The 15,634-nt window shown below is 23.0% G+C and overlaps 1 protein-coding gene across 2 annotated transcripts; it reads left to right on the top strand.

The window, feature by feature from the left end:
- Positions 1-3,663: 3,663 nt before the first annotated feature.
- Positions 3,664-14,073, top strand: LOC128956801 (uncharacterized). 2 transcript variants are annotated; one of them, XM_054302514.1, is made up of 6 exons: positions 3,664-4,523; positions 5,998-6,131; positions 6,204-6,413; positions 9,243-10,204; positions 12,933-13,649; positions 13,718-14,073. In XM_054302514.1, the coding sequence occupies exons 1-6, from the start codon at positions 4,219-4,221 to the stop codon at positions 14,030-14,032; spliced, it is 2,643 nt and encodes an 880-aa protein (XP_054158489.1). In that variant the 5' UTR covers positions 3,664-4,218; the 3' UTR covers positions 14,033-14,073. The 2 variants fall into 2 exon arrangements, with proteins under 2 accessions (XP_054158489.1, XP_054158488.1); XM_054302513.1 differs by having other exon boundaries at positions 5,998-6,413.
- Positions 14,074-15,634: the final 1,561 nt, after the last annotated feature.

Here is a 15,634-nt window from a genome sequence, read left to right as displayed (position 1 = left end):
ATGTATTAGTATTATAATCACTATCTTATATATACTGTATATATATATACATAATATCTTATATGTATATATATTAATTTAATGACAGGTTTTTTTTAAACAAAAATTAATGATTAGAGTTATTAAGAAATTTATATATATATATATTGATTGATTGATTAACTAATCATAATATGTACTGAACAAAAAAAAATTTAATAAACTATTTATAACTAAAAACAATTTTTAATACAAACAAAAAATATTAAATAAATTTATTTTAAAATATTTAATCGTTGAGTACACAGTTTATCAAATTTTTATTTTTAATAATTTTTTTGTTTGTTTACAATTTATCAATATATAGATATAAATATATATATAATGTATATATTACTAATTTCTTAATAAATTAATGAAATAATTATTTTTATACATAAAAAAACATAACATTTATGTCAATTTATAACTTTATTAATTTAAATTATTATTTATATATATATAATACTAATACTAATTATCATATATTTGTATGTTTTTATAATAAAATTATACATTATATATATATAGATATTAATTTGTAAAATAATTTTTTTTTAATTATTAATGTTTTTTTTAATATATACACTATATTATGTAATTACTAATTATCTAACTATACTATTATATACTGTATTATATATATATATGAGTGCACTAATTATCTGATTTAAAAAAAACAACTAAATAAATAGTATTAAATAAAATTTATGTTAACATTATTTTATTTTTAAAATCATATATTAACTGATATATAATTTATTATTTATGTTAATAACATATTTTTTTTGTTTTAATAAACAAAAACAAAAATAATAAAAAAAACTAATTTTTTAATTTAGACAAAACTACAGTTACTCTAGTATTATATAATTATTATTTATATATTTAATATACAGACAGACATATTATTATTATTATTATTATTATGATATTTATAATGAGGTAAAAGTATATTGCATTACTAAATAATATACTGTATATTACTGTATAATACAGTATATGTTATATAATTTTAAAATGTATAACAAATATATTAATATTATTATTATTATAACATAAAATAGACTCTCATTTTGTTTAAGTCTAATAATTTATTTAATAATCACAATAAACATATACAGTATATATACTGTATATAATAAATACAAACATCTAATAAATTATTATTATTTTTTATATTAATAATATTCACATATAATTAACAACAACATGTAGTGTAGTTTCAATATCTAATAATTTATATATTATATTTCAATATATCATATTATAATATATATATATATATATATTATAATACTTGTACTGTATATATATATATATATATATATAAGTAATAGTAGATAAATGTAAATTTTATTTTATACTTTTTTTATATAATATATATATATATTATTTTACATACAAACTAAAATGCAAATCATGCATACTAAAATCAATGTGAATTTATTTTATATAGTTAGACATAGATTTTATAATTATTATCAACTAAAAAAAAAAATAAAAATTTTAAAATTAAAAAAAAACACAACAAAACAAAATGTTTTTTACACTTTTTAATCATTTAAAATAATCAGAAAAAATATTAGAAAATAAAAATATTTATGTTAAGTTCATTAAAATTATTTTAAAAAATCAGCAATTATTTTAATGTAGTTTTTTAATATATATAGTATATTAATATTTTGATTAGATATTAGAGTACAGGAAAAAAATTAAATAACAAAAATAAAAAAAATTATAATTTTTTAATTGTAATAGTTTTCCAATAAAAACATTAAAAAACTAAAAAAATTAAATTAAAAAAATTAAAATAAAATTCACACATTGTCTCTCTGTGTGACTAATAATCCATACATTAAATTATTATTGTATAAACTTTTATTAAAAGTATTATTATTATTAATGTTTTTAAATAAAACAAAAACATTTAATTTTTTTCAAGTCATTAAACTTATAGCAAAATAATAATAATAATAAATACAAATAAACAAAAAACAAATGTAAGGAAACTAGAAATTATTATAAAATATAATAATAATAATAATGAAAACCAATTTTATAACCTTTTGATTTTTTGGTTAGTTTTTAAGTTATATTTTTCAAAAAAATATATATAAATATTTTTTTTAACCCAATTATGACATCGATATTAATATAATATAGACTTTATATTTAGTATGGCTTTAGAGTATATAAAAACATATAATTTTTCATTAATCTAACTAATAATAAATAAATAAAACATAAATATATATATATATATATATATAAATATATAAAACAAGTTGTCTTCTATATATATATAAAAAAAGTTTAAAAAATTATAATTTTTAAGTAATAAGTTAAATGTAAGCAAAGAAAAAAAGTTATAAATTATATATATATATATATAAAAAAATAGTTAATATTTTTTTTTTATTATTAGATACACTAAACTTAGTGGTTATTATTGAAACAAAAAATATTGTAGAGAGGGGTTAGCATTAGTAATAGGAGGGGAGGGGGGCTGAAAATTATGTCACTATACAATATTTTTTTCAGTTAAAAAACTTTTTTTTTTAAAAATAATATTTAATTAAATTAATTCCCAAAAAAATATAAATAATATAGCTAAAAATTAATCATTTATTATATAATAATATTTTAAAAAAATAATTTATACAAGCCAGTTTTCTCTTAATTAAAATTTTTAAAAAATTATCCATTTTTTAAATAAATTTTTTATCAACAAAAACAATACATATGTATACATCACTACAAATGTTTATTTTTTTATATAAGCAATGCGCATGTGTTGTATATTTTTATTTTCAAAATGCATTGTATATACTATACATACATACTGTATGTTTAGCTACACTGTATAACACACCACTGGTTGTATACAACAAGTATCTATAGTTTATTAACGTTTATATTATTATTATTATTATTATTACTGTATAAAACATTTTAATAATAATAATAATAATAATATTAATACACATATATATATATAGTGAGGCAGACATTGCAATACATTTTTAATAGTAATAAAAACATTATTATTATTATTTGTTTGTTTGTTTGTTATCAACTAATTATTAATTATTATTATTATTATTATTGAATTATAATCAATGTGTTTATAAATATATATTAATATATTTTAATTTTTTTTTTAATAATTATTACTATTGTGTTGAATATCATATATTTTTTATAACTAATAACTAATAACTAATAAAATGTAAAATCAATTAATTAATTAATTAATAGTTTATATACTCTACTACTAAATAATTGCTATCAAAATATAATAATTATTATTTTTATATCATATAAAAAGTTTATTTATTTAACATATGTTTTAATTAATTAATTAAATTAAATTAAATAATTATTTTTATTATACAAAAACAGTGATATATTGAATGATAATATCATATGTAATATGATATCTCATCGATGGTTAATATAATATCATATTATATATTAGATATCATAAGTAATAGTAATAATAGTTTAATACAAAAATGATTACATAAAACAATTGGGTTTTAATTTAATTATTAGTTTAGTTAATAATAATAATAATAATAATAATAATAATAATAATAATAATAATAATTGTGTCCAACAATTGTAGTGAACAGACATCATCACCACTACTACTACTACTACTACTACTACTACTACTACTACTACTACTTGGGATCAGTTAATCAACAAAATTATATAATTTTTTATGACACCAATTGATTGACCAACAAGTGGTTAATTATAACCAATTGGTTGATCCCATGGTTGTTATTGTTGGCCAACCAACCAACCAACCAATTGATCCCGTTATCAAAGATTCCCATGCTATTGACCTGTTGTTGATGATGATGATGATGATGATGACCACCATTTTGACCAGTTGTTAGTCCAGGTCATCGCCGCCGTCGCCGCCAAACTTTTGAATGAAGTAATCACTGGCCTATTGTCGTCATCGTCGGCACACCTGTTGATAGCCTCTCTCTCTCTCTCTCTCTCTCTCTCTCTCTCTCTCCTAATCAAGTGATCTCAAGACACACATACATATCACCTGTCATTGTCATCATTAGTATCATCACAACAACAACCAACTGATCCATCCATACATTCATTCATTCAATCAATCAGTCAATCAATTGTCTGCCAAACACATCAACATAACTTAAAACAACAAAAATCATGTCATTTAGTCCACAATCGTCTCACTCGGCCTCGTCTACGGCCAACGGTAGCCACCGAAGCAATGGCAGCGGCGGTGGCGGCGGTCATAATACGTACGATAGCGGCAGTGGCCGTCATAACGATTGGTCGTCGTCACAGTCATCGGTAGGTTCGTCGTCGTCGGGATCGCTGTCGAGGCCAACACTATCGTCGATGATGTCCTCGTCGGCTGCAGCGGCGGCGGCCGGACTGAAGACATCGGCCGATATTATACACAGCAACGAGTTTAAGGCAATTGCCGAACATTATGAACGTGGGCTCAGGTATGTGTCCAACTGCTGACTGACTGGCCTAACCCGACAACACATAGTTGCCTATCCTTTAACACCACAAAGTTTTCGGTTAATTTTTAAATTGAAAAATCATTGACTAATAATACCCGAAATCATAGTTATAGCCGCTGTGTGTGTGTGTGACAGACACTCCCTGTCCAATGATTTATGACCCGTGATTAGTGGACACTTGTGTTTTTAGTCACCTATATATTTAGTAGGGGAGGGGTTGGGTTGGGTTGACTACCTGTATATACATACACACACACACACACTATAACCCTATTTTAACTACCGATAGGTGTCAATGAAATTTATTTATTAAAAAAAATTGAAAATAATTGTTAAATAAATTATTTTAACAATTTTTTTTATATTATTTTGTTTAAGTGATACACAAAACAAAACAAAAAATTACAGTAAATATTGTTTTGCATATCATTAGCGAAACTTATTATTATTATTATTATTATTACTGTATTACCGTAACTGTTATGTTAAAAATTTTACCATATTTTTTAAATTAATTTTATTGATTTATTTAGTTTTAAAAATTTAAAAATTTAAAATAATTTTTCACATATATTTTGTTGTTGTTTTGTAATTTTGACACATATTTATAGTTACCAGAAACCCGAAATTTTTTTTTTTAAAAATTTATTTATTATTATTATTATTATTGTTTGACATCAATATTGATGACACAATAAATTATATATAACTTTTTATATATATATGTATATAAAAACAAAATTTAATATTTATATACAATTTATATATTTAAAAAAAAAATTGTTTGTTTCAATATTTAAATAATAATATATTTTTGCGGTAAACTTATCAAATCAAACAATTTGTTTTATTTTTTGTTTTTTGTTTGATTGTTGTTATTATACATAAAAAAATATTTCACTACTAAAATATTATTAGCATTTATTTTATTTATTAAATACAGTAATAATTGAAATTATTATTATTAATTTAGTTGTTTAATCACCTTTTAGTTAGTTAGTTATAGTTTCAATCAAATTTTTATTTACTATTTACTTTACATTATTTAAACAGTAGGTTTAATTGTATATGTAATTATATATTTTATTATTATATTATTATTATTTATAATTATATTATTATTATTATTACCTATTTTATGTCAATATTTGTAGTACCGGTACAACAAAATGTTAAAAAACAATGTGATTTTTTTTATTTTTATTTACTAGTAATAATAATATTAATTATTTTATTATAATTAGTTAATTAACCTGTAATAATAATAATAATAATAATACTGTACTAAACAATATTGTTGACTATTGTTGCAATAGTTTTTTGAGAGATACCATACAAATAGGATATATAATAATAATAATTTTTATTATTATTTATATAAACAAAAAAATAGTTTATATCATATATAAAAATAATTAAATTTATTTAATAAATTTTTTTTTCAATATATTAGTGAATGTATATCAAGTGTCGAAAGTGAACTATCGTTGAATAAATCGCTGTCCAATTGGCCGCTACAGTCACCGGGATCTCCATCACCATCACTACCACCACCGGCAGCAACGGCTCCGGGATCTCCAGTAAACGGTAGCTCCAGTACTGAAGATAATAATAATAATAACAATTCCTCACAACAACACCACCAACAACAACAACAAGAGTACATACTATCCGTTACACATAAAGACTCGCTCAGACATCAACTGTCACACGTACGGCACATCAGGGATGAATATGAGACACATTTGCGGCTCCGGGAGGCACTGGTAAAGATGATGAAGATATCGAAATCCAGGGATTGCGATACGGAATGGAAAGAAAATTCCCGAGTATTGGTAGCCTTTGAAAAACAATTGGAACTAATGATCGGTTAGTTTTTTTGTGTTTGTTTGTTTAGTGTGTGTATGACAGCAGCAGCACCGGTAGTTTTGTGTGTGTGTATGTATGTGTGTGTCTGTGTGTGTGTGTGTGTGTGTGTGTGTGTGTGTGTGTGTGTGTGTGTGTGTGTGTATGTCTGTGTGTGTGTGTATGTGTGTGTATGTATGTGTATGTGTGTGTCTGTGTGTGTATGTGTATGTGTATGTGAATGTGTGTCTGTGTGTGTATGTATGTGAATGTGTGTCTGTGTGTGTATGTGTATGTGAATGTGTGTCTGTGTGTGTATGTATGTGAATGTGTGTCTGTGTGTGTGTGTGTGTGTATGTGTGTGTGTGTATGTGTGTGTGTATGTCTGTGTGTGTGTGTATGTGTGTGTATGTATGTGTATGTGTGTGTCTGTGTGTGTATGTGTATGTGTATGTGAATGTGTGTCTGTGTGTGTATGTATGTGAATGTGTGTCTGTGTGTGTATGTGTGTGTATGTGTATGTGAATGTGTGTCTGTGTGTGTGTGCGGTTATCTGATGTCATCATCACTACTACTACTACTACTACTGCTGCTGCTGATGGATGAGTCATCTACTATAAGTAGAGATAATTGTTTTATTTTATTTGTTAGTGGTGTGTGTGTGTGTAATAAAAAACACATGTCTATACCGTGTATGTATGTGTTGCACCTGTAGTTTTTTTTTGTTGACAACGACTCCGATTTCAATAGATTTATGTTTGTTTTTTTTTTGATGATCAATGAGCTACTAATTCAATGCTCCTATTTTGATAATACACTACTACTAGTCGTAGTAGTAGTAGTAGTAGTGATAATGATATTAGTATTATTTGATATGTTTATTGAATTATTAGTTATTATTATTATTATTATTAATAAAAAAAACTAGATTTATTAGAAATTATTTTTATATATATATATACTGTATAGTTATATAAGTTATAGACTATTAATAACTAATACTAATTAAAGACTATACCACTGTATTAGTTATTTATCTATTTATTGATAGATTTCGCTATAACTATGGAAAATAGTTTGAAAGAGAGAGAGAGAGAGAGAGAGAGAGAGAGAGAGAGAGATACATACCTATCGTTACCAGAAAGTACTTATATATATATATAWATAAAAAATGTTAATAAAATATAATATAAGAAAACTTTTTATTTTATTTGTTAGTTAATCTCATTTTCTCAGCAAAAAAAATATAGTCAATAATTATAATTGTAATAATACTGAGAGAGAGAGAGAGAGAGAGAGAGAGAGAGAGAGAGAGAGATATGATATAAATTATATATATATATATATACTGTATATTGTAATTATAAACCATAGTATTACTGTATTATTATTAATATCTATTATTAATTCCCATATATATATATATATATATATATATATATATATTTAATCATCAACGTGATAGAAAAATTTCATATATAATTTATTTAATATTTATTTTTTTTTTGCTATTTAGTCAAATCATTTATTTTTTATTATTGTTGTTGAAGACTTTTAATTTATTTTTTATATTTTATTTTAGTATTTTATTATTCATTTTTTTAATGTTATAGTGAAATGTTTTACATGTGTGTGTATTACATGTACTGTATATATGTGTGATTGATATATATATATATATATATATATATATATGATATTTATTTTTTTAATGTTTGATTTGTTATAATTGTTTTGAATATTATTACTATTTATTTATATATATTCAGTGATAGAGAGAGAGAGAGAGAGAGAGAGAGATTACATTTTGCTGTTTGCATGTAATGTGTATTTATTTTTTGTTTGTTTGTTTGAAAAAATAAAGTTTTAAAAAACTATTTAATATTTAGTATATATTATATATATATATATAATATAATAGTGAATATCGTGTTTAGGAAATTGTTTGGAAACTTTTAATTTTGTTATTGTTTTTTGTTGTTTTTTTTGTTACTTAAAAAATAAATATATAAAATAATTTTCTCAATTATTGAACCGTTTATTTTAAAAAAAAAAAAACAAATAAATAAATATTAATAGAGAGTATAATTATACTGTACTGTATATATAATAATAATAATAATAAATATATATATATATACAGTATATTATCGGAAAGTGTATTATTGAGAGTATAGTTACTAAATAGTTGTAATAATACTAATAATTATAATAATATATTACTTTTAATAAAAAAACAAGTTTTTTTTGTTGTTTTATTATTGTATATATAATTAGCTGCCAATGAGTCACTTAACTCATCCACTAATTATACAATTATTATTTACCCCTCAAAAAAACAATTATTAACTATTATTTATTATTATTATTATTAATAATATATATTTTTGTTGTGTTTTTTGATGAGTGAGTGAGTGTGTGGGTGAAAACATACCTAATTATAGTTAATAGTTTTTTTTTGAAAAATATATTATCTATTTTATCAAAAATATTTTTTTGTTTAAAAAAGTTTTATTATTATTATTATTTTATATATAGAAATTTATCATAATTTTTGTTGCTTTTTTGTGTTAACAAAAAAATTAATTGATTTACTTAAATGAGTTATTATCGCAATATATCTAAACAAAAATTTTTCAACAATACTAGTAGTAGTATTAGTAGTAAAAGTAATAATAGTAGTATTATTAGTAATAATAATATTAATAATAATAATAATCGCACCGGTAGTTGTTGTTTTTGTGATAATGGTATACATAATAATATATAATAATATAATTAATTATTAATTAATTAATTATTGTTTTTTTTGGTTGTATTAATTGTTTTTTGATTTATTTATTATTTTTTTAGGTGTCTTTCATCTGAAAGTCGAAGAAATCGAGGGCTGGGCCCGAATCTGTCCCAGAGATCAATACGAAATTGAGTTCCGATACGGTGGCCAACGACACGCCGTACGCGTCCGCATCGGTAAGGATGGCCATCGGGAATGGCAACACCAGGAGTTTGCCATCAAAGCCTCCCTCATTGACTCGATAATCATCAGGGTCCGGGAGGTTAAATCTGGTTGGACCAAACGTTATGTAACGTTGGGTGTATCGCACATGGATGCCAAAGATATGATGCGCTCCCGAACACAGCTGATGACAATTATGGCCAACAGTTCGGGTACATTGAAACTGAAAGTCCGGGTTAAGTGGACGCCGACTATCAGTTCGTATTTTACAACCAATAATAATAATAATAATAATAATAACAATACGATTACTACTACTAATGGTTATCATAATAACGATAATAATAATGTTAACAATAGTAGTAATTGTGATCTAAATAGTAATATGATTATCGATGACCATCGACTACTAGCCATCACTACTACTAGCCCTACCATCGATGCCAACACTACCACTGATCTTCACCATCTATTGTCGTCTGCGTCGTCCGACCGTTCCGTTAGCCGTATGTCTTCATCGACAACCGCCACCAACAACACCAACCATAGCGTCATCAGCAGCAGCAGCAGCCGCGACCATACCATCGAATCGCTGGCCCAACTGATGTCAGTCATCGAAGACTTTCAGGGCCAGTACGAAGAACTGTTGCCAATGGCTTCGGCTGTCCAACGATTGTATCGTTTGTATACTAGAGATGATCATCAAAAAAGTATGTCATCGCGTAATGGCGGTGACTACGAGTCTGATGACAACGGTTCCGATACTGAGGATATTGACGCCGCACTGGCCGAGTTCGGCTTTCTCGAGGACAACGATACCATTACTACTACTACTACTACAGCCGATGACCAATTTAATGTACGGGTATTTATATTGTTTGTTTTTGTGGTGGGTGTGAGTAGTGGAGGGGAGGGGTTCCCTATATAATTTATTAAATAATTATTACAATTTACTGGTAGTTAGAGAGAGAGAGAGAGAGAGAGAGAGTTTAATGTCAAGTGTTTTATAGTTTTTTAGATTTTTAGTTTTATTTTGTTTTTGTTTTGTTGTATATAAATATTTGTATACAAATTTAAATACTAAATACTTAATAATTATAGTTTTAATTATAGTTAATATTTTTTATACATAATAATTGTCAATTTAATTATTATTATTATTATTATTATTTAAAATGACATCAATTTTATATCTATATATATATATATATATATTTRTAATTTTAGTTATTACTGTCTATTAAGTAATTTTTATGATATTATTATTATTATTATTATTATTATTAAAAGTTTGGTTTAGTATGTTATCTATTAAGGCCTCTTAACAATGAAGTTATTTTTTGTTTGTTATATAGTAATACTTAATATAAATATATATATATATTATATACAGGTATTAATTATTAAATATATATATATATACAAATATATATATTATTTTAATCAGATATTATTATTATAAGTATTGGTATTTATTATGTCTAAGTGTTAACAAATTGCTGTATTAAAGTACATATATATATATATATATATATATATATATATACAGTATATATAGTTTATTTATTTTATTTATTTTATAAAATAAATTATTAATACATATATTATACCAGTATATTATATAATGATAATAATAATTATTATTAATTATACTGTAGGCGCCAATAGTTATGTTAAAAAAAAATATTTTTAGTATTTTATTTTATTTGAATATTTAGTTATTTATTTTTCTAAATGTCATTAAAAATATTTTAACATTGATTAATACCAAATGAGACATATTTATACAATTTTTTTTAGTTATTTATTATTATTATTATAATAAGATTTTTTTAGTTAATTATAATTTAATGTAATTGTTATAAAGCCATCATTTTTATTGACTTATTATTATTATTATTATTTAGTTGTTGTTTATTATTGAACTAATTTTTTTCGTCAAAAAAATAGATTTATTTTTTTTTGACTAAATTAATAATGAATTAGTTATCAAAAAAATAGTATTTTATAAAAAAAAATTCAAGGATTTTGTATTTTTATTAATTTATTTATTTAGTAATTATTTTTTTGTTAGTTTGTTATAATAACGATGTGTTTGTTTGTTTTTGAATTAATTATTATTATTATTATATATTATTTTTTAATGTTTTAATTTTTTGTTAGTCTAGAAGTCAATAGACAAATAAAAATAATAAAAATACAATTCATATCCGATATATATTATTATAATATTATTTTAAAAATATATATAGAAATATGTATTAAATAATAATTATTATTATTATTACAATTATTAGTTGTATTAATGATTTTTTTTATCAATGACGCGATTAATGATTTAACAAATATTTTATTTTATTTATTTATTTTTTTTGATATGAAATCACATGAACTTAATGTTTATTATTATTATTAATTGCAATAAATATTAATAATACATATATTTATTATTTTTATAATAAATGTTTATAATATACTCTATTAATATTATGTATCATAAATGTTATAACTTTTTTTTCTAAAGTTTAAAACTGCTATAATTTGCATTTTTTTAATTCAAAATACTATATATAATATATTTATTTAATAATTTTCTATTACATGTTATATTACATGTTTGTATTTAATTGCATTTTTTTAGTTAAAAAGTTAATTAGATTTTAGCACATATTTGATATATTAAATATTGAATAAATTATTTATGTATTTTTTTCTCTCTCTCTCTCTATATGTTGTAATGTAAATATTTTTGTCATATATTGTAAATATAGGAAATAATATAAACTAATATATATATATAAATTATATATTAAATATAATTTATATATTTATTTTATGAGTCATTTAATTTTATTATTATTATTATGATTACTATATTTGAATTTTTTTGAAACTATTTGCCAGATTAGTTATCTGGAAAATAATAATAATAAAATGTATGTAATAAACAAATAAATTATTATATATATATATTATAATAAAGTTATTTAAAATTAAATAATAATAATAATAAATAGTTTTTAGTATAATTACATTAGTTATATATATATATAAAATAAAAATAATTTATTAAATGTTAAACTTTATATATATATAATTATAATATTAATGGGAGTATTAAAAAAATTATATAACATTATATCATATAATACCATATAATAATAAATTAACAATAATTATTATTTACTGTATTTTTTAAAAAAAAATATTATAATACTGTATATAATTTAGTTGTCATCACATATTTTATTATTATAATATTATTGCAACACATAATTAATTTTATAATACAAATTAATAAAACATTTTATTATTATATTATTATAATTATCGTTTTTAGTATTAACACTTTATTATGATTATAATAATACTTATTAACAAAAAAAACAAAATATAACAATTAATATTTCTAGCATTTCTAATATACCATAAAATTGAATAATTTATTATTATATAATAATAATTATTATTATATAATAATTTTTATTATTATTATTTTTGATTACATAACTGCTTATTATATAATTATTATAATAATTAATTAATTTTTTGCTATTTATTATACATTATTATTATTATTATAATAGTCTGTGATATCCCGTAACTCGAGTCCGACGCCCATTTCGAGCCAATGGGAGGCGTGTGTTATCAATCATACACGCGATGCCATCATCCAACTGAGCCATTGCGGCAAATGGGTACTGAAAGCCCGGGAAAAGGATGCCCTCCGGAGGCTCCGGGACGATGCCTATGCACTGCAAGAGTTGGCCAAAAGTTACGGCCAAAATAGTGTCGACGAATTTTGCGGCTCCGACCCGCGTGCCCGCGATATGTGGCACTGTCTGACCACCAGTACATCATCGGCGGCGCCATTGGCATCGGGTATCAAACGTGATGTCATAATCATGGACTGGAAGGCCTGCTCGGATGGCCTAAACATTCTGATGCATTCGTACGAGTCGTCCGACGAAATTATTGCCGACTCCAGCCAATGGTTGACCGCCAAGATATCCGAATGCGATTGTGTAACCGTACTGCACGTACGGGCTTTCTGGTCACGATTTGAACGCCATGTAAGCATTGCCGATGTCCTCAAAGTTAGTCTGGATGTTAGTCGGGTTATCCGTGCTCGTGAGGTATCACCGTTCGAGACCCTACTGTCCAGGTTTATTGCCCGCGATTGGTCACCGCATGAAGTAACCTGGACGGCCATCCGAGTTATGATTACGGCTCCCGCCGATTCAACGATGACCCGTATTGCCCGACAGTGGCTGAAAATTATGAAAGACGACAACGAATCGGAGGTTTGTTTGTTTGTTGGTATCATATAATTACCCGAAACTTATTAACCGATTTTATTTTAAATTGTTAGATACTATCGCATCTACTGTCGGGTCTGGAGTCCAATTCGATAACCACACGCCGAGCCTCGTGTCACGCATTAGCCTATCTTCGGGCTCAGTCATCGATTGATTCCCTACTGTATGTGTCGACCGAAGATCCCGATCCCCGGGTCCGAGAGGAAGCTCGCAAATCGTTGTCCACTTTTGGCGGCGATGCCCAACAACGTTGGCAACAGTGTTCGCTAACGCACATGGGTTTTACCGGTCTGTCCCTGAGCTCCGAGAATAGTAAAAGTTGGGCTAACCTTTCAGTTAGCAATTTGAACGGAAAGACTACTTTCTAAGACCTACCGACACAACAACAACATAAAAGTGCAATAATTTTTTGGATAATAATAATTATTTTTTAGTATTTTTTTAAAAATTTTGAAAAATATTGTATACGATATCTATTTTCATACATTAGATTTTTTTTAATGAAATTTATTATTATAATTATTATTATTATTACTAATTTTTATATATATATATATATAGTCTCTTATATAAATGAAAAAATAATTAAATTTAATTTAATTATAAATATTTATAGATAATAATAATAATAATAATAGACTTCATTAAAAAAAATTATATTATACATTAATATTGGCAAATAATAATATTACCTAGTTGATATTTTTATTAATTATTATTATTATATTTAAAAAAAATAATTATTTTAGTATTTTTCCAATTTTATCACCATTTTTTTAATATGCATTTAATTATTATTTCAATTGTATTTATTTTTATTTTATTTTATTTTTTGATTTTAATCATTTACACCATTATATATTTTATTTAGTATTATAATTATTATTATTATTTTCATACATAAACATTGATAACAAAAAAAAAAGTTTCAATTTTTGTTTATTTAATTATATTAATCATTATCACAATTTTAATTAATTAATTAATTAATTTGAAAATATTATATAATGTTATGTAATGTAACACAAAAATTAATAACTATATATTAATATGTATTATTATTATAAGTAAATTAAATATAATTTAATGATTGAAAAACAAATTTATTTTTATTTTTTAAAATTTAATTTATTAATAATATATTTTTTGAAAATCGAAAACTTTTTTTTTAAAAAATTATTAAACTGTGTTTTAGTTAATCGTTATTTAAGTTTTTTTTATTTCAATGAAATTAGTTGTCAATGAAAAAAAAATCTCTAGAATTTTGGGAATTATTTTTAATAAATTTTTGGATTTATAAAAATAATTATTTTTAACATAAAAATAAAATTCGTCTACAAAAAAAAATTATTAATAATTTATTAAATATTTTAGATATATATATATCAGGGTTAAGTAAGGGGGGTAGGGGGGGGGGGGGGGTAGGCCAAAATACCCCCCCCCCTAAGATCGAGAAATTGGGATTTTACCCCCCCCAGACTTTTTTACCAAATGGGAAAAATTATCGCTTAAAAACGAGGAGAAATGACCCCCCCCTAAAATTTCGGCGCCGAAGGCGCCGAAAATTTTTTTGAGATTTATAAAAATTTTAATTTTAGTTAATACTATTTTAGTAAGTGTTTTTATGTTTTTAAAATTTATATGATTCTAATTATTGATTAAAAATAAGTAAAAAAGTTAAAATAACGTTAAAACTCATCAAAAAATAACATAATTTTACTTAAAATATTAAACTAAAAAGTTAAAAAATACCAATTTGTTGAAAAGAATAATCATATTACAATATAAATAGAAGTTTGAGATAGTTTAAGAAGTTAATAAAAAAATAAATACTTATATTACAAGGTTTTTATTAATAATTTTTAAAATTTTAACTAAAAAATTTAAAATATTTTTAATTTTATAATTAGTATTCAATCAGTATTTACATAAAAATAACATTAAAAAATAAAAATATATATCTATAAACT

The sequence above is a fragment of the Oppia nitens genome, unplaced genomic scaffold, assembly GCF_028296485.1.
Source record: "Oppia nitens isolate AA-2021 unplaced genomic scaffold, nextdenovo-longstitch-racon4-pilon3 scaffold33_pilon_pilon_pilon, whole genome shotgun sequence".
Lineage (NCBI taxonomy): Eukaryota > Metazoa > Arthropoda > Arachnida > Sarcoptiformes > Oppiidae > Oppia > Oppia nitens.
Note: the sequence above shows the minus strand (reverse complement) of the source record. Positions and strands in the feature narration are given on the sequence as shown.